This window comes from Mustela erminea, chromosome 10, assembly GCF_009829155.1.
Source record: "Mustela erminea isolate mMusErm1 chromosome 10, mMusErm1.Pri, whole genome shotgun sequence".
Classification (NCBI taxonomy): Eukaryota; Metazoa; Chordata; class Mammalia; order Carnivora; family Mustelidae; genus Mustela; species Mustela erminea.
In genome coordinates, this window is record NC_045623.1 from 38,418,967 (window position 1) to 38,433,980 (window position 15,014).

The following is a 15,014-nucleotide window of genomic DNA, read 5'->3' on the forward strand; positions in this document are numbered from 1 at the left end:
GAGCATGGAACGTTTTTCGATTTCTTTGTGTCTTCCTCAGTTTCTTTCATGAGTACTGTATAGTTTTCTGAGTATAGATTCTTTGCCTCTTTGGTCAGGTTTATTCCTGGGTATCTTGTGGTTTTGGGTGCAATTGTAAATGGGATCTACTCCTTCTCTTTCTTCTGTCTTGTTGGTATATAGAAATGCAACTGATTTCTGTGCATTGATTTTTATATCCTGACATTTTACTGAAATCCTGTACAAGTTCTAGCAGATTTGGAGTGGAGTCTTTTGGGTTTTCCACATAAAGTATCATATCATCTGCAAAGAGTGATAGTTTGGCTTCTTCTTTGCTGATTTGGATGCCTTTAATTACTTTTTGTTGTCTGATTGCTGAGGCTAGGACTTCTAGTACTATGTTGAATAGCAGTGGTGATAATGGACATCCCTGCTGTGTTCCTGACCTTAGCAGAAAAGTTCTCAGTTTTTCTCCATTGAGAATGATATTCGCTGTGGGTTTTTCATAGATGGCTTTGATGATATTGAGGTATGTGCCCTCTATCCCTACACTTTGAAGAGTTTTGATAAAGGATGCTGTACTTTGTCAAATGCTTTTTCAGTATCTATTGAGAGTATCATATGATTCTTGTTTTTTCTTTTATTAATGTATCACATTGACTGATTTGTGGCTGTTGAACCAAACTTACTGCCCTGGAATAAATCCCACTTGGTCGTGGTGAATAATCCTTCTAATGTATTGTTGGGTCCTACTGGCTAGTATTTTGGTGAGAATTTTGTTCATCAAGGATATTGGTCTGTAATTCTCTTTTTTGATGGGGTCTTTGTCTGGTTTCGGCATCAGGGTAATGATGGCTTCATAAAATGAGTTTGGAAGTTTTCCTTCCATTTCTGTTTTTTTGGAACAGTTTCAGAAGAACACGTATTAATTCTTCCTTGAATGTTTGGTAGAAATCCCCCCTGGAAGCTGTCTGGCCCTGGGCTCTTGTTTTTTGGGAGATTTTTGATGACTGCTTCAATCTCCTTACTGGTTATGGGTTTGTTCAGGTTTTCTGTTTCTTCCTGGTTCAGTTTTGGTAGTTGATACATCTCTAGGAATGCATCCATTTCTTCCAGATTGCCAAATTTGCTGGTTTATAGTTGCTCATAATATGTTCTTATAATTGTTTGTATTTCTTTGGTGTTGGTTGTGAGCTATCCTCTTTCATTCATGTTTTTATTTATTTGAGTTCGTTCTCTTTTCTTTTTGATGAGTCTGGCCAGGGTCTTATCAATCTTATTAATTCTTTCAAAGAACTAGCTCCTAGCTCCTAGTTTCATTGATTTGTTCTACTGTTTTGTTTTTGTTTTTATTTTTGTTTTTTGGTTTCTATTTCATTGATTTCTGCTCTGATCTTTATGATTTCTCTTCTCCTGCTGGGTTTAGGCTTTCTTTGCTGTTCTTTCTCCAGCTCCTTTAGGTGTAGGGTTAGGTTGTGTACTTGAGACCTTTCTTGTTTCTTGAGAAAGGCTTGTATCACTATATACTTTCCTCTCAGGACTGCCTTTGCTGTGTCCCACAGATTTTGAACAGTTTTGTTTTCATTATCATCCATTTCCATGAATTTTTCCAATTCTTCTTTAATTTCCTAGTTGACCCATTCATTCTTTAGTAGAATGCTCTTTAGCCTCCATGTATTTGAGTTCTTTCCAACTTTCCTCTTGTGATTGAGAGCATTGTGGTCTGAAAATATGCAGGGAATGATCCCAATCTTTTGGTATCGGTTGAAACCTGACTTGTGACCCAGAATATGATCTATTCTGGAGAATGTTCCATGTGCACTAGAGAAGAATGTATATTCTGTTGCTTTGGGATGGAATGTTCTAACTATATCTGTGATGTCCATCTGGTCCAGTGTGTCATTCAAGGTCTTTATGTCCTTGTTGATCTTTTGCTTGGATGATCTGTCCATTTCAGTGAGGGGGGTGTTAAATCCCCTACTATTATTGTATATTGTCATATGTTTCTTTGATTTTGTTATTAATTGGTTTATATAGTTGGCTGCTCCCATGTTAGGGGCTTAGATATTTAAAATTGTTAGATCCTCTTGTTGGACAGATACTTTGAGTATGATATAGTGTCCTTCCTCATCTCTTATTATAGTCTTTGGCTTAAAATCTAATTTATCTGATACAAGGATTGCCACCCCAGCTTTCTTCTGATGTCCATTAGCATGGTACATTGTTTTCCACCCCCTCACTTTAAATCTGGAGGTGTCTTTGGGTCTAAAATGAGTTTCTTGTAGACAGCATATTGATGTTTGTTTTTTTTAAATCCATTCTGATACCCTGTGTCTTTTCTGGGGGCATTTAGCCCATTTACATTCAGGGTATCTATTGAGAGATAAGAATTTAGTGCCACTGTATTACCTGTAAAGTGACTGTTACTGTATATTGTCTCTGTTCCTTTCTGGTCTGCTACTTTTAGGCTCTCTCTTTGCTTAGAGGACCCTTTTCAATATTTCCTGTAGAGCTGGTTTGGTGTTTACAAATTATTTTAGTTTTTGTTTGTCCTCGAAGCTTTTTATCTCTCCTACTTTGAATGATAGCCTAGCTGGATATAGTATTCTTGGCTGCATGTTTTTCTTGCTTAGTGCTCTGAATATATCATGCCAGTTCTTTCTGGCCTGCCAGGTCTCTGTGGATAAGTCTGTTGCCGATCTAATATTTTACGATTGTATGTCACAGACTTCTTGTCCCGAGCAGATTTCAGGATTTTCTCTTTGTCACTAAGACTTGTAAGTTTTACTATTAGATGACAGGGTATGGACCTATTTTTATTGATTTTGAGGGGTGTTTTCTGTCCCCCCTGGATTTTGATGTTTGTTTCCTTTGCCTATTAGGGGAATTCTCTACTATAATTAGCTCCAACATACCTTATTCCCCCTCTCTCTTTCTTCTTCTTCTGGAATCCCAATTATTGTAATATTGTTTCATCTTATGGTATCATTTATCTCTGGAGTTCTCCTCTTGTGGTCCAGTAGTTGTTTGTCTCTCTTTTGCTCATTCTTTATTCTCCATCATTTGGTCCTCTATATCACTCTATATCTCTTCTGCTTCATTTATCCTAGCAGTAAGAGACTTCATTTTTTATTACACCTCATTAATAGTTTTTTTTAAATTTCAGCTTGGTTAGATTTTTTTTATTTCTCCAGAAAGAGCTTTTATTTCTCCAAACAGGGTTTCTCTAATATCTTCCATGCCTTTTTTGAGCCGAGCTAGCACCTTGTGAATCATCATTCTGAACTCTAGATCTGACATACTACCAATGTCCATATTGAATAGGTCCCTAGCCTTCAGTACTGCCTCTTGTTCTTTTTTTTGTGGTGAGTTTTTCCACCTTGTCATTTTATCCAGATAAGAATATATGATTAAGAGAATAAAATACTAAAAGGCTGGCAAAGATCCCAGAAATTTGGATGTATTTTGGTCTCTTAGATGAAACTATCCCCAAAATTTTAAAGAAAGAAAAACATATATTTTTACAAAAATAAGGGTAAACATGATGAAGGGATGGAATAATGAATGGATGAAAATTTAAAAAAAAAATCTAAAAAAAGAATTGATAAGTTGGTTGGAAAAAGAAAGAAAAAGAGAGTGGAGAGTATTTGCTCAGGCTGGAGACTAGAACAAAGCCCTGTGCTAGATTTAGGGTATACTTTACTTTGATCTATTAGAAGAAATTGTATCCCAAAATTTTTTAGAAGAAAAAGCCCTATATATATACACAAAAAAATAAAGTTAGTTACAATGAAGGGTAAAATATGACTATAATAATGGTTTAAAAAGATTTGTTTTTTTAGAAAGGTATTGTTAAGATAAACTAGTGAAAAAAACGTTAAAAAGAAGAGGAAAAGTTAAAAAAAGTTAGAATAAGAAAAAAAATATAATTAAAAAAGTATAATTAACTTTGCAAGACTAAAGAATCATGGGGAGAAAGCCATGAATTCCATGCTTTGCTTTCCCCTCCTCTGGAATTCCACTGTTCTCCTTGATCAGTGAGCTTGGTCTTGGCTGGATATTCTTGCTGATCTTCTGGGGGAGGGGCCTGTTGTAGTGATTCTCAAATGTCTTTGCCCAATGCAGAATTGTGCTGCCCTTGCCAGGGCTGGGCGAAATAATCAGCTCAGGTTTGCTCTTGGGAGCTTTTGTTCCCTGAATGCTTTCCGTAGAGCTCTTGAGGACAGGAATGAAAATTGCAGCCTCCTAATCTCTGTCCCAAAGGAGCTGAGCGCTCAGGGCCCCAGTCCTCAGTGAGCCATTGGAGAAAAGCAGTCAATCACTGCTTGTCTCCCTGGTCTCTAGCCATGCTCTGAGCTCACCAAGCCTGTGGCCGAGTGTTTCTGTCTCTGACACACAGCCTTGCTTGGAGTCTCCAAACCCAGCAAATTCCTGCCACTCTGCTTTTCCAGCAGAGGAAGGTGGGTCTCCCCAGATTTACCACTTGTGGGGTCCCTGCTCAAAAAGCAGTGGCCTTGGATCATAGTTTAAGGTAGCCCTGAGCTGAGAGCTCACTCCTTGGCTCCGTCTCTGTAGTTGGCTTCCCCACTCTAATACCTGTGAGCTCTGCTACACTCAGACATCCCAATCTTTCAGTGACCCCCGGGACCCAAGACCACACTGTCCTTGTGAGGGCCCCACCCCCGCTTAGCCTCTGGAGTGATGTCCGTCAGTGGAGCAGACTTCTAAAAGTTCAGATTTTGTGCTCCACTGCTCTACCATTTGCTGGGAGCCGGCCCTCCCACCACAGTCTATCTTCCTCTTGCTTTGGATTCACTTCTCCACATGTCCTACCTTTCAGAAAGTGGTCGATTTTCTCTTCTAGAATTGCTGCTCTTCTTCTCTTTGGTGTCCTCTTGGATTTGTAGGTGTTCAGAATGGTTTAGTAACTATCTAGTTAAACTCCTATGACCTGATGTCATCTCAGTCTCCTGCTCCTCCTCAGATGTCAAATTTTATCCCTTTTTTTTTTCCATCCATTTGGTATCATAAATTCTCTCCTTTAATCAGTCATTCTTTTCTACAGTTACATTAACCTTGTATTCTCTGGGTAATTCCAACACGATCTTTAGGTATCCTTTCTTTATACATATATACTTGGATTCAATTTTCTACTACTGTATTTAGCACATAGCTCTACAATCTGTGCAGGGTCCTATGGTGGGGGGGAAGCACTGTTTGGAGGGACAACCAAAAGCAACATGATAATTGGGAACAAAGTTTGATTTCCACTTCTTTCTGGGAATACGGGCTCTAAATGCTCCAAATAGATGTCAAGAACTGGGGGTGAAGGGATTACTATAGGAAAATGAAATTTTGTTTTTGGTAAACTTCATATGCAGTAGAAAGTTTAGGACACATTCAATCCAAAAATCAAAACAGATATAATTGTTATAAATCAAGTTTTAATAGCTGTGAAATAAATATTTATAAGTAAACCTATTTAATGTTTAGTTTGCTAGTTCTTACATAAAAATCCTTACATAAAAAATAATGAATAAAAAGAAAAGAAAGTCTTACAAAGGCCCCAAAACACCCCTGCAGAAAGCTTTTCTACAAGTCCAGGAACGACATTGTCTCTCTCACTTTGATGAAGCCAAGGTTGATGAGGATGCTCTTTTCCAGTTCTAAGTAACTCTCATAGTCCATTTTCAATTCAGCCTCCAACTGTTCCTTTGACTTCTGATACGTTTTCTAGGGGGAAAAGCCAAATCATCCCAATAATGCACTGATAGTTAGAAATACCAAAGAAAAGAAGGGGCTGTTTTTGAGCATTTGGCCTAGCCACTGCCCTCTGGGAGCATTTTGCAGGAGGGCATCTCTGGCTCTGGGAGGGAGAGGGGCGGCTGGCTCTGAAGGGGAGTGGCAGAGATAGAGTGAAGAAGTGTGTGCAGATCTCTGTGGCTTGGGAAGCCTCCTGCCGGAGGAGAAGAGTCTAGATTTCTATCCTGGCCAGCAACTCTTCTCTAGCAGGAGTCCCTTGAAGGTCTCCTCAAGGAGTCTGGTTTTGCAGAATTGGGAGGTAGGAATACATGGCTCTTTGACACCTCTTTCTCAAAAAGAAAGAAAGAAAGGGAGGAAGAAAGAAAAAAAAAGGAATCCCTTCTTCTACCTCTTTTAGACTTCCTTTCCCCCCCATGGTTCTTATCTCCCTTGTGTAGCCTGGAGTGTGGATAATGAACTAGAGTTTACAGAATTCCTTTGAATTCCTCCCTCTACTAAGTCCTATTTAGATGGGCTTAGAGATGACACAGAAGCTGCTACTTTTTCTAGCTTTGGGTTGCCAGCTGAAATTCTCGTTAGAAAAACTCCCATTTCATGTTCTGTTAGAGCTGTAATTAATATTATTTTTCAGTAAGTGAGCTGTATGCAGACTTGATATTTGCAAAGAGGTAGGTATATGGTTTCCTTCTGATGTGGGGTTGACACATACAGCCTCATCCCTGGCAATTCCAGGACACTTGTGAAGGCCAGCTTTGCTGGATGGTTGTGATCTTCCCCTGCCTTCTGTAATCATAATAGTAGGTGCTTCCTACCATTTTCTATGGGCTGCTTACTGGCTAAGTGCTGGAAATGTTTTAACTCACTTAATCTCCACTACAGTCCTCTGAGGTTGTTACAGTTTTTCCCATTTTCCCTTTTATCAGCAGTTGATCATTGGAAGGTATTTCTCACTGATATTAGTTATTTTTCTTTGGTGACGCTTTCCATGTTCTAAATGTGACAGAGGAGCCATTTTAAATCCATTCGCTTATCCCCAATCTAGTTCCAGAGAAAACGTGAGAAGTGGTAGCTCTAATTTAAAGAGGGTACCATGTCAGGGCACCAGGGTGACTCAGTCGGTTAAGCATCTGCCTTTGGCCCAGGTCATGATCCTGGGGTTCTGGGATTGAGTCCCATGATGGGCTCCCTGTTCAGCGGGTTGTCTGCTTCTCCTTATGCACCTTCCCCTGCCTGTGCTCTCTCTCACAAATAAAAAACAAATTAAAAATCTTAAAAAAAAATAAAGAGGGTAATATGTCAAATGGGAATGAAGCTACAGGAAGAAATTGGAGATGTTCTGGGAACTCAGGTATGTGGTACAATTTCAAGATATGATTATTATATTATTCAGGTGTTTTAAAAGTATTTCATATGCAAATTATTTCCCACAAGTCTACTGGCTTTCAACTGATGTGGATGATTAGGAACCATTGTTGTGGTATTTAAATACTCACAGTAATCATAGGTAATTGCGGGCGTAAAGGAAGGGTGTCAGGTTACCTCCCACCACAGAATTTCAACCAGTGTTTGTGAGTGTACAAAAGAACAGACCAAGACCAATTTTTTGTAGCAGGGAAAATGATGAAAAGTTAATTGATTGGTATTCTTTGTACCTTGTCACCACTAAATAATGCTTTTGGAGTGAGGCCTTCTGCTTGTATTACACTAATGTGTATCTATGAATAAGTGATAATATTAACATTAAGAATTCCACGTGCTCATGCTCTCCCATGAATAACTGTATTGGAGGAAGTTATATATTTGCCTGTAAGGAATCTATAAATGGGACCAGTGGTGAAATTGCTGCTGACAAAAGGCTTAGGTAGGGAATGCGCAAGAGAGAAGCAGAAACGTGGACTGAGGGGACCGCGGCTGAGAGAGAGAGAGCAACTGAATTCACAGAATACCCAAATGTCCCAATCCCCATGGGCAAGGGAAGGCTGACAGGGTTCATATCAAACAGAGGCTGAGAGACAAGAAGGTGAGGGCCTTCAGAACTTTAGGTTCCTTTCTAGTAGAAAGGTGTGTCCTCTACCAAATTCTCCTCTATCTCAAATTTTATAGTTCCCTAATATTATACTATAGTAAAGTTCCTATCCATCTGTATGCATCCGGGTTCCCATTTATTGAAAGTCTACTCTTTGTCAGGTTACAGAACTGAAAGACTAATCCTAAAAGTATTCCCATTTTAAAGACGAGAACTGAAGCTCAGCAGAGACATGAGCCCTGCTCCAGATCTCATAGTTAGTAGTGGTCAGTGGAGTTGAAATTTGAGCCCATGTGTGTTAGACTCTATATTCTACTCTTTTTGCACTACCTGCTTTTCTTTAAAAAATTTTTAAAGTAATCTCTCCACCTACTGTGGAGTTCAAACTCACTTCTCCAAGATCAGGAGTCAGAATCTCTCTGGACTGAGCCATCCAGGTGCCCCTTATACTACCTGTTTTTAAGTTATTATTCACCAGATGCTAAAATTCTGTGCAATGAAAGATCCCCAATTTTGAATTGTTGTATCTATGAATGATATTCAGATGCCTTTGTATCTAAAAGACTTTAAAGTTATGGAAAACTTCAGAAAGTCAAGTTGGATAGAATCTACCAGGTGTCCAACTGACAGTTGTCACTCATGGTAATCTAGGAGATGAGAGATATGCCCTCTTGACTGTCATGAGAACAAGAGAAGAATGTGGAAAGCCATAATTTTCCCATGCAAACTGTGGAATAAGCCAAATATACATATTTCCACTGGGGTTTGAAGAAGGCAACAGCTTTTGTTTCTGAAATTTCACTTACAACTTTTTTCTTCTCAAGTTCCAGCTCCATTTCCTTCTTTTCTTGTTCACGGATTTTCTTGCGTTGCTCTACATATTCCAGATGCTTAACTTCTCTTTCGAAGTAGTGGTTCATGCTGGATACCTGTTAAAATCCCAGGCCTGTGAGAGGGGTGCCCATGTAGAGACCCCATATTCCTCACAAGGCTCTGGAAGAATTCCTGCTCTTTGTAATTCACTAGCTGGCTTATCTGCTTTGGGGTACCATTTGCAGGCCCACTACCAGGGGAGCTAGGCTACTGTGCTAAGGTGCAGGACCCTGCAAATTGGAGGATTCCATGAAGGGAGTGGGGTTGGAAGGAGAGAGCAGAAAAAAAAATATATATATATATATAATTTTATAAAAGAAATACTCAAGGATGGCTTTTTCCCTTTTCTTTCTTCTCACTTCTAAGCCTGAGGAAAGTATTATATCATTAACCAGACTTGGAAAACCCAGATGAGATCAGTGTAAACCCTAGAGGGACAGGAAGGGGAGCTGAGTTCCCTGGAGGACTTTGTGTGTGCACAGAAGAACAGAAGCAGTGAAGTCAGCAGAGACCTTGGGCAAAGCGGTCAAGGGATGGAAACCTTTCTGCTTGCCATAAGTGGGCTAACGCTGGGACTTGTGGCAGATTGAAATCTATATATTTAATGTTGGTTGTATATTTATTTACATATTTCTACTCACTGATTTTCTTTTTATCACCTTATTTATTAACATTACCTGAAACCTGTGGGTGGTGCCCATGGGAAGGCAGAATATTGCCTCCCCACCCTGACCCCACCGGCCATCAGCCTACAGTCCACTAAGTTGGGGGAAATGGGGTGGAGGTGGGCAATGGAGAGATGTATCAAAATGTCATCTGGACCTCTGGGAAAGGCATCACTGAAATAGGAGTCCCATGCTTTGGTTATAATCTGAAAATAGCATCTTACAAATCCCTAACCATTCTCTTCTGACTCTGGGCTTCCTTTACTCCCTGGCTGTCTCTCTCAGTGCATTTGTTTTTCTGTGGTTTCAAGCTACTTCACTCATAAAACAGAAATACATTCCTTATTTGGGATTGTAGGATTCTTTTGTTTTCTTACAGAGCAAAAATACTGTCATTTCTGAACATACTTTTAAAACACGCCTCAGCAATTTCTGGTCACATAAATTCTCAGAGCCAAAAGGTACTGACCTCATTGGTGGAAGGGTGACTTAATGTCCAAGGAATTTCCAATATATGCAGTGTTCCATAATAATCACCTATGGCTATAAATTGCTGCTTAGCTGAAAGATCCAAAAAATGGGGGGGAAACAGAAAGTCACTCTGGAGGTTAAACATGAAATGTGGCTTTTCTTCTTCTCCCAAAAGACCTGCTGTGGTTATGATAATCTTGGCATCTTCATCAGACATTCATGACTGATGACAATATTAGCTAATATATAAAAATCATTTTTTCCAGTTGATGAAATGAAAGCCGAGACCCTGAGCCTTTGTCAGCCACCCTGCCCAACTCAGATCTTGTCTTCTTGGTGTGCATGTAAGGAGTGTGGCTCCTAGCTGAGGTTGACCGTCTGCGTGGCTGGGCTGCTGGGCAGATTGGAGAAGAAAGTGGTGATAGCACAGGGAAAGATTTTCAAAGAAAAATCATTAAGCCAGTTTTCACCAAAGACTCAACAAGGGCTGAAGGATACCTTTACAAGGATATCCTTTACAAGGATTCCGTTATCCAGATGAATTTCACAGACACAGAAACAGATCGCTTCTTTTGATCATTGAAAATGGATATAAAACACAAATGTGTCTAAGAATTTTCATTTTCTAGTTTATCATATTTTTTTTCTTTTTCTCATTTTCAGAAGGTTTAGTTTAAATTGTTAAATCCTAGACTCATAATCCCTGTATACAAAAGCAATGTTTCATAGCAAAGACGGAAAAACTCACACTTGGTGACCCATAAGTTTAAACAATAGCTAGACTGACACTCAGAAATTCTGAAGACTGAATTTCTAAACATAATGTTTATGAGACAAAAGGATAGAAAGACAATTTTATGCCTGCATGCCTTTGGAAACAAAGGCTAACTTCTTTTAAAAGAGGCAAATATACTGGGTTTACATAGGAAGTAGTGCTTGGGTAAAACAGAGAAATTGGGACGAAGGATATAAATTACTTTTTCCAAGGACCACATCCTTAAATTTGGTTGCTTTATGTTGTTTTTTCCTCATAATTAGTTCAAAAGTTAAAAGTTTCAATTGATCAATGACTCCAGAGAGTCATTTGATCTCATGAAAAGAATTGCTTGACACTGTCCAGGGAAAAACCACAAAAATGATAAAATATTGAAAATTTGTGACATAATGAAAAATTAAAGATACAAGAATTACTCTACTTGGGAAAGAAGCAGCAAAAGGTACCAAAGAGTTGGGGATCACCCTCTCTGACTTGGAGAAGATAAGAAGGGTGCTTTTCATTGTGTGGTTTGTTCAAAATCAGCCTCTTCTTGTCATACTAATTATGCCTCAGAAATAATTGTCGATAAAGAAAACGAGAGAAACTCAAGTTGTACCCAAAGTTTGCATGCAAGAAGGAAGGGAAGAGAAAGGATGAAATAGGATGGGGAAAACTTGAGGGAAAAAATATTGGAGACTTTTCTTCAAAATTTCTTAAAAAAAAAAAAAAAAGACCAGATGGATGTCAAAATGTGCCCGAGTTACTCCCCCCCCCCCCCAAAATAAAATAACTTAGGTCAGTTAATTAGAATGAACACACCAGAAAAGGTCCAGGGTTTGATGTAGGTGATCATAGTTATGCAGATGCTTTGTGACAGGGCTGGCTCATGAGTTTTCTCCAGAAGGTCCCAGATGTCAATGTATCCGTCTTCTCGGCCAACGTAGAAAACTCCAGGCCTTGTCAGGGACCAGTGTCCTGCGGTGTACCTTTTTGGTGCACAGGATGACTGAAGGAGGGGTCCAATCTTTAAACAAATTGTTAAAAGGACACAAGAAAACTTTTGCTATTACCTGAGTTGTATTCACAATGATTTCCTTCAAGTACAACTCAGATGGCTACCATCATGGACCAACACAATATGCCCACTCTGAAGTCTTAACTCTTTTTCTTGTAGGATTTTATTTAATGCCAACTCTTTTCTTTCCTGTGTGTGTGTATGTGTGTGCGTTTTATAACCCTTTCCCCTTATTTTAGTTGCTGAAAAGATCAGACTTTCTAGTTGAGCTGGAGATTGGCAGATGTTATATAAGTAAAGATTAAAAGGAAATTCTACCCATACTTTCATTATGCTGTCAGGTGTCTATTTCCCATGGAGGTAACTCTAGCAGCCAAGAAAAAAAAGGAAATAAAAAGTCATTTCCAGCTGTGAGCTGCATCCAATGGCTTGTAAATATTATTTGGAAGAGAGTTTAGACCAGCAAAGCATTACAAGATCAGCTTCTCTTTTCTTTACCATGGGGGTAATTTGCCCTCTTTGGGAGGTGTTTTTTGTTTTCTTTTGTGTATGTACGTGTGCCTGAATTTATTTTTTAAATTATTTTTTAAATTAACATTATATAATGTATTATTTGACCCAGAGGTACAGGTCTGTGAATTTTCAGGCTTACACACTTCACAAAATGTGCTCTCTTCTTATTGTCATGCCCTACCTGACAAGCAGGTGTACTCATTTATCTACTTATAGCTGCAGAGACTAAACTAAGCCATGGAGCTATTTCCTGGCCTCTGAGATATGCATGAGAAACTTCCCTGTGGGGAATGAAGAATATCTCAGATTCATGGACTCCTTGTCCTGTTCTTGCACACCTTGCCCAGCTCCTTCCATTTCTGTGGATAACCAGGTTCTTGGTCCCTGAGTAGTGAAGAACTTGCCGAATTTTATTTTTCTTTCAGAACAAAACTGATACCTATTCACTCTAAAAAAAAAAAATTGGACATACTGAAGTACATTGGTATAAAGTAGAAGTCCTTTTGTGGATGGGCACTTTAAGTAGTTTCTAATTGTTTCAATGGCAAACTCGTACATAAATTCACATTTATGTAAGTTAGAGTCCCAGAAGTGAAAATGTTAGGTCAAAGTGTATATATATATATATAAAATTTTCACTGTATATATACAATGTATATATACACTATATATATATATATATACAATGTATATATACAATTTTATCATTTTATTTAAAGAATTATATATTCTTTATTGAAGAATATATGTATATTTTTATTCATTTTATTCAAAGAATATATATTCATGTAAATGTTATATATACAAATATACATATTACTTTTATAATATACATATTATTTTTTTAAAGAATGTATGACAGCTATGAAATAGATATATATTTCAGATTTTGATAATCTTAAATTGCACAGCAAAGGGACCTGTCATGCTGATTTCTCCCCACCCTTGCTTCACTGGATTTTATCAGTTTTTCCAGTCTTTCCAGTTTTGGGCAGTTTAGCTTCTATTTGCCTGGAACCTGGTCCTCTCCTAATCCTGACTGCCAGAGTCCCACTGCCGCCTAACTGTGGCCCATGCCTCTCTCTGGTCTCTTGGCAATGGACCCCTTAGCTTTCTTACTCCCACTTTCTGAAGCTGCAGACATATTCCTGTTGCAGAAGCAAAGGTGATAGACCCAGAGCTTCTCCTTGGGCTTCACAGTAAAACCTATCGTGTATTTTAAGGGGAGGAAAAAACACAAAGCAAATCAACTCCCACAAGACAGATTTTAAAGAAAAGACTGTTAGGTGTTAGAGAGCAAGAGACTTGTAAATACTGTTTCCTTCCCTCAGGGAAGAAAGGCAAATGGTTGTGTTTTCAAAAGGCATACAGTCTGCTGGCAAGCCAGAACCCAAGCCATCTGTTCTAATTTCTCTAAAAAGTGTCCCCACGGCACTGTTATGTCAGAACAGCCTGTTGTTCCCATTGTCTTCCTCAGTAACAAAGGACCACACACCCACTCCTCCATTTTTCAGGCAACTCACCATAATACCTTCTTTCCAGATGGCCACGTTCCATCCCCCAATGGTGAGGATAATGTCCTTGTAAAAAGGTGACCTCTGAACAGTGTGGACGGCTCCATCATGGACAGTGTAGAGGCTCACTGGCTTCTTTGCTGTTGGGATGGAAAAGGCCATTTCATCTTTAATGATAGTGTTTATATTCCTACATGAAGAATGGGCAGAATTCCAGTGGATGGATGATTAATGGGATCCAAGTGTAGACAACAAGAGGTCAGTTGGGGCAAATGAATCTGTCAAGGGACAGCTCTTCCTCTTTTTATGGAAAGTCCAGGGACTTTCCATCAAGGCTGTTTTTCTAGCTCAAAGGAATACTTCATGTTCTTATTCATTTACTCATTCATTAACTCACTTGGTTGGTCAAAAAATATTTGTGGATGCCTATAAGTATCTATAGGTACTGTAGATGTCTGGGTAAACATGGGTTAATAAATGAAAATGATGCTGCCCCCAATAGCTTACAGTCTAATGGGTAAGAGAGATGCCTGATAAACAATCCAATATCCAATAAACAAATCCCAAAGTATGTAATAAAACATGTTAAAAGTGTTATGGTAGGAAAAATTACAAGAAAGAGTAACAAGGGATGTCCATAATTTAGACCGAATGGTCAGAAAAGGCTTCTCTGAAGATGAGACATTTAGTTCTAAGTATCACTTTGATGTGGGAAGATTTTAATGTGGAGAAGTATTCCACACAGAGGGAACAATACAAATCAAAGTCCTGGGGAGAGAAGTGCTTAGTGCCTTTGTAAATTTGAAGAAGGCAATAAGACCAAAGTCTGGTAATCCCAGCATGAGACATATGAAACAGATGGGGACCAGGAGGGCCCAGACCACACAGGAACTTGTAGGAAAGGAGTTTAGATTATATTCTTCACATGAGGTGTTTCAATGAGTCCTTTAGTCCAGAAGACAATCTGACTGATTTCCAAAGATTCTCTGGCTGCTATGAAGAGAACAAATTAGAGAGAGGTAAAAGGAAAGAGGAGACACCCTAAGAGGTAGTTCTGGTAAGAGAGCATGGTAGCTGGGTTGAAGGTACAATGGACAAAAGTAGATGATCATGAAATACTTGCAAGCTGAATTGACAAAACTTACAGATGGCTTGAATAGGAAGGTTGAAAATGATAGGTTTCTGGTAGGACCAGCTGACTCCATGGAGTTTCCATTTATTGCAACTGGGGTCAGGTATGGATGTTAAGCTCAAGAGTTCTCTTTAGTCTCTGCTCCAGTCTGTGGGCCCTCCTTTCCCTTAGGCTGTCCACCTCACCATTCTTTGGGTCTCCTTTACCCCAGACCTGGCTGCTCCCTATTTTTTGCTGCCCATGCCCACCTCAGGGATGGCCATAAAGAAAATATGTGGCTACCTT

General features: G+C 39.0%; 1 protein-coding gene and 1 long non-coding RNA gene across 2 annotated transcripts in view; one reads left to right on the forward strand and one right to left on the reverse strand.

Moving 5' to 3' along the window:
• Positions 1–15,014, forward strand: part of LOC116566820 — a 61,386-nt gene that overhangs the window by 17,732 nt on the left and 28,640 nt on the right. The window lies entirely within an intron of this gene.
• Positions 5,432–15,014, reverse strand: part of WDR63 (WD repeat domain 63) — a 68,194-nt gene continuing 58,611 nt past the window's right edge. Inside the window, exons 19-23 of the mRNA XM_032301377.1 lie at positions 13,607–13,737; positions 11,375–11,579; positions 9,797–9,888; positions 8,596–8,718; positions 5,432–5,733 (exon numbers count right to left, since the gene is read on the reverse strand). Coding sequence (XP_032157268.1) covers positions 5,593–5,733; positions 8,596–8,718; positions 9,797–9,888; positions 11,375–11,579; positions 13,607–13,737 — 692 coding nt within the window. The 3' untranslated portion in view covers positions 5,432–5,592. The remainder of the gene's footprint in view (positions 5,734–8,595; positions 8,719–9,796; positions 9,889–11,374; positions 11,580–13,606; positions 13,738–15,014) is intronic.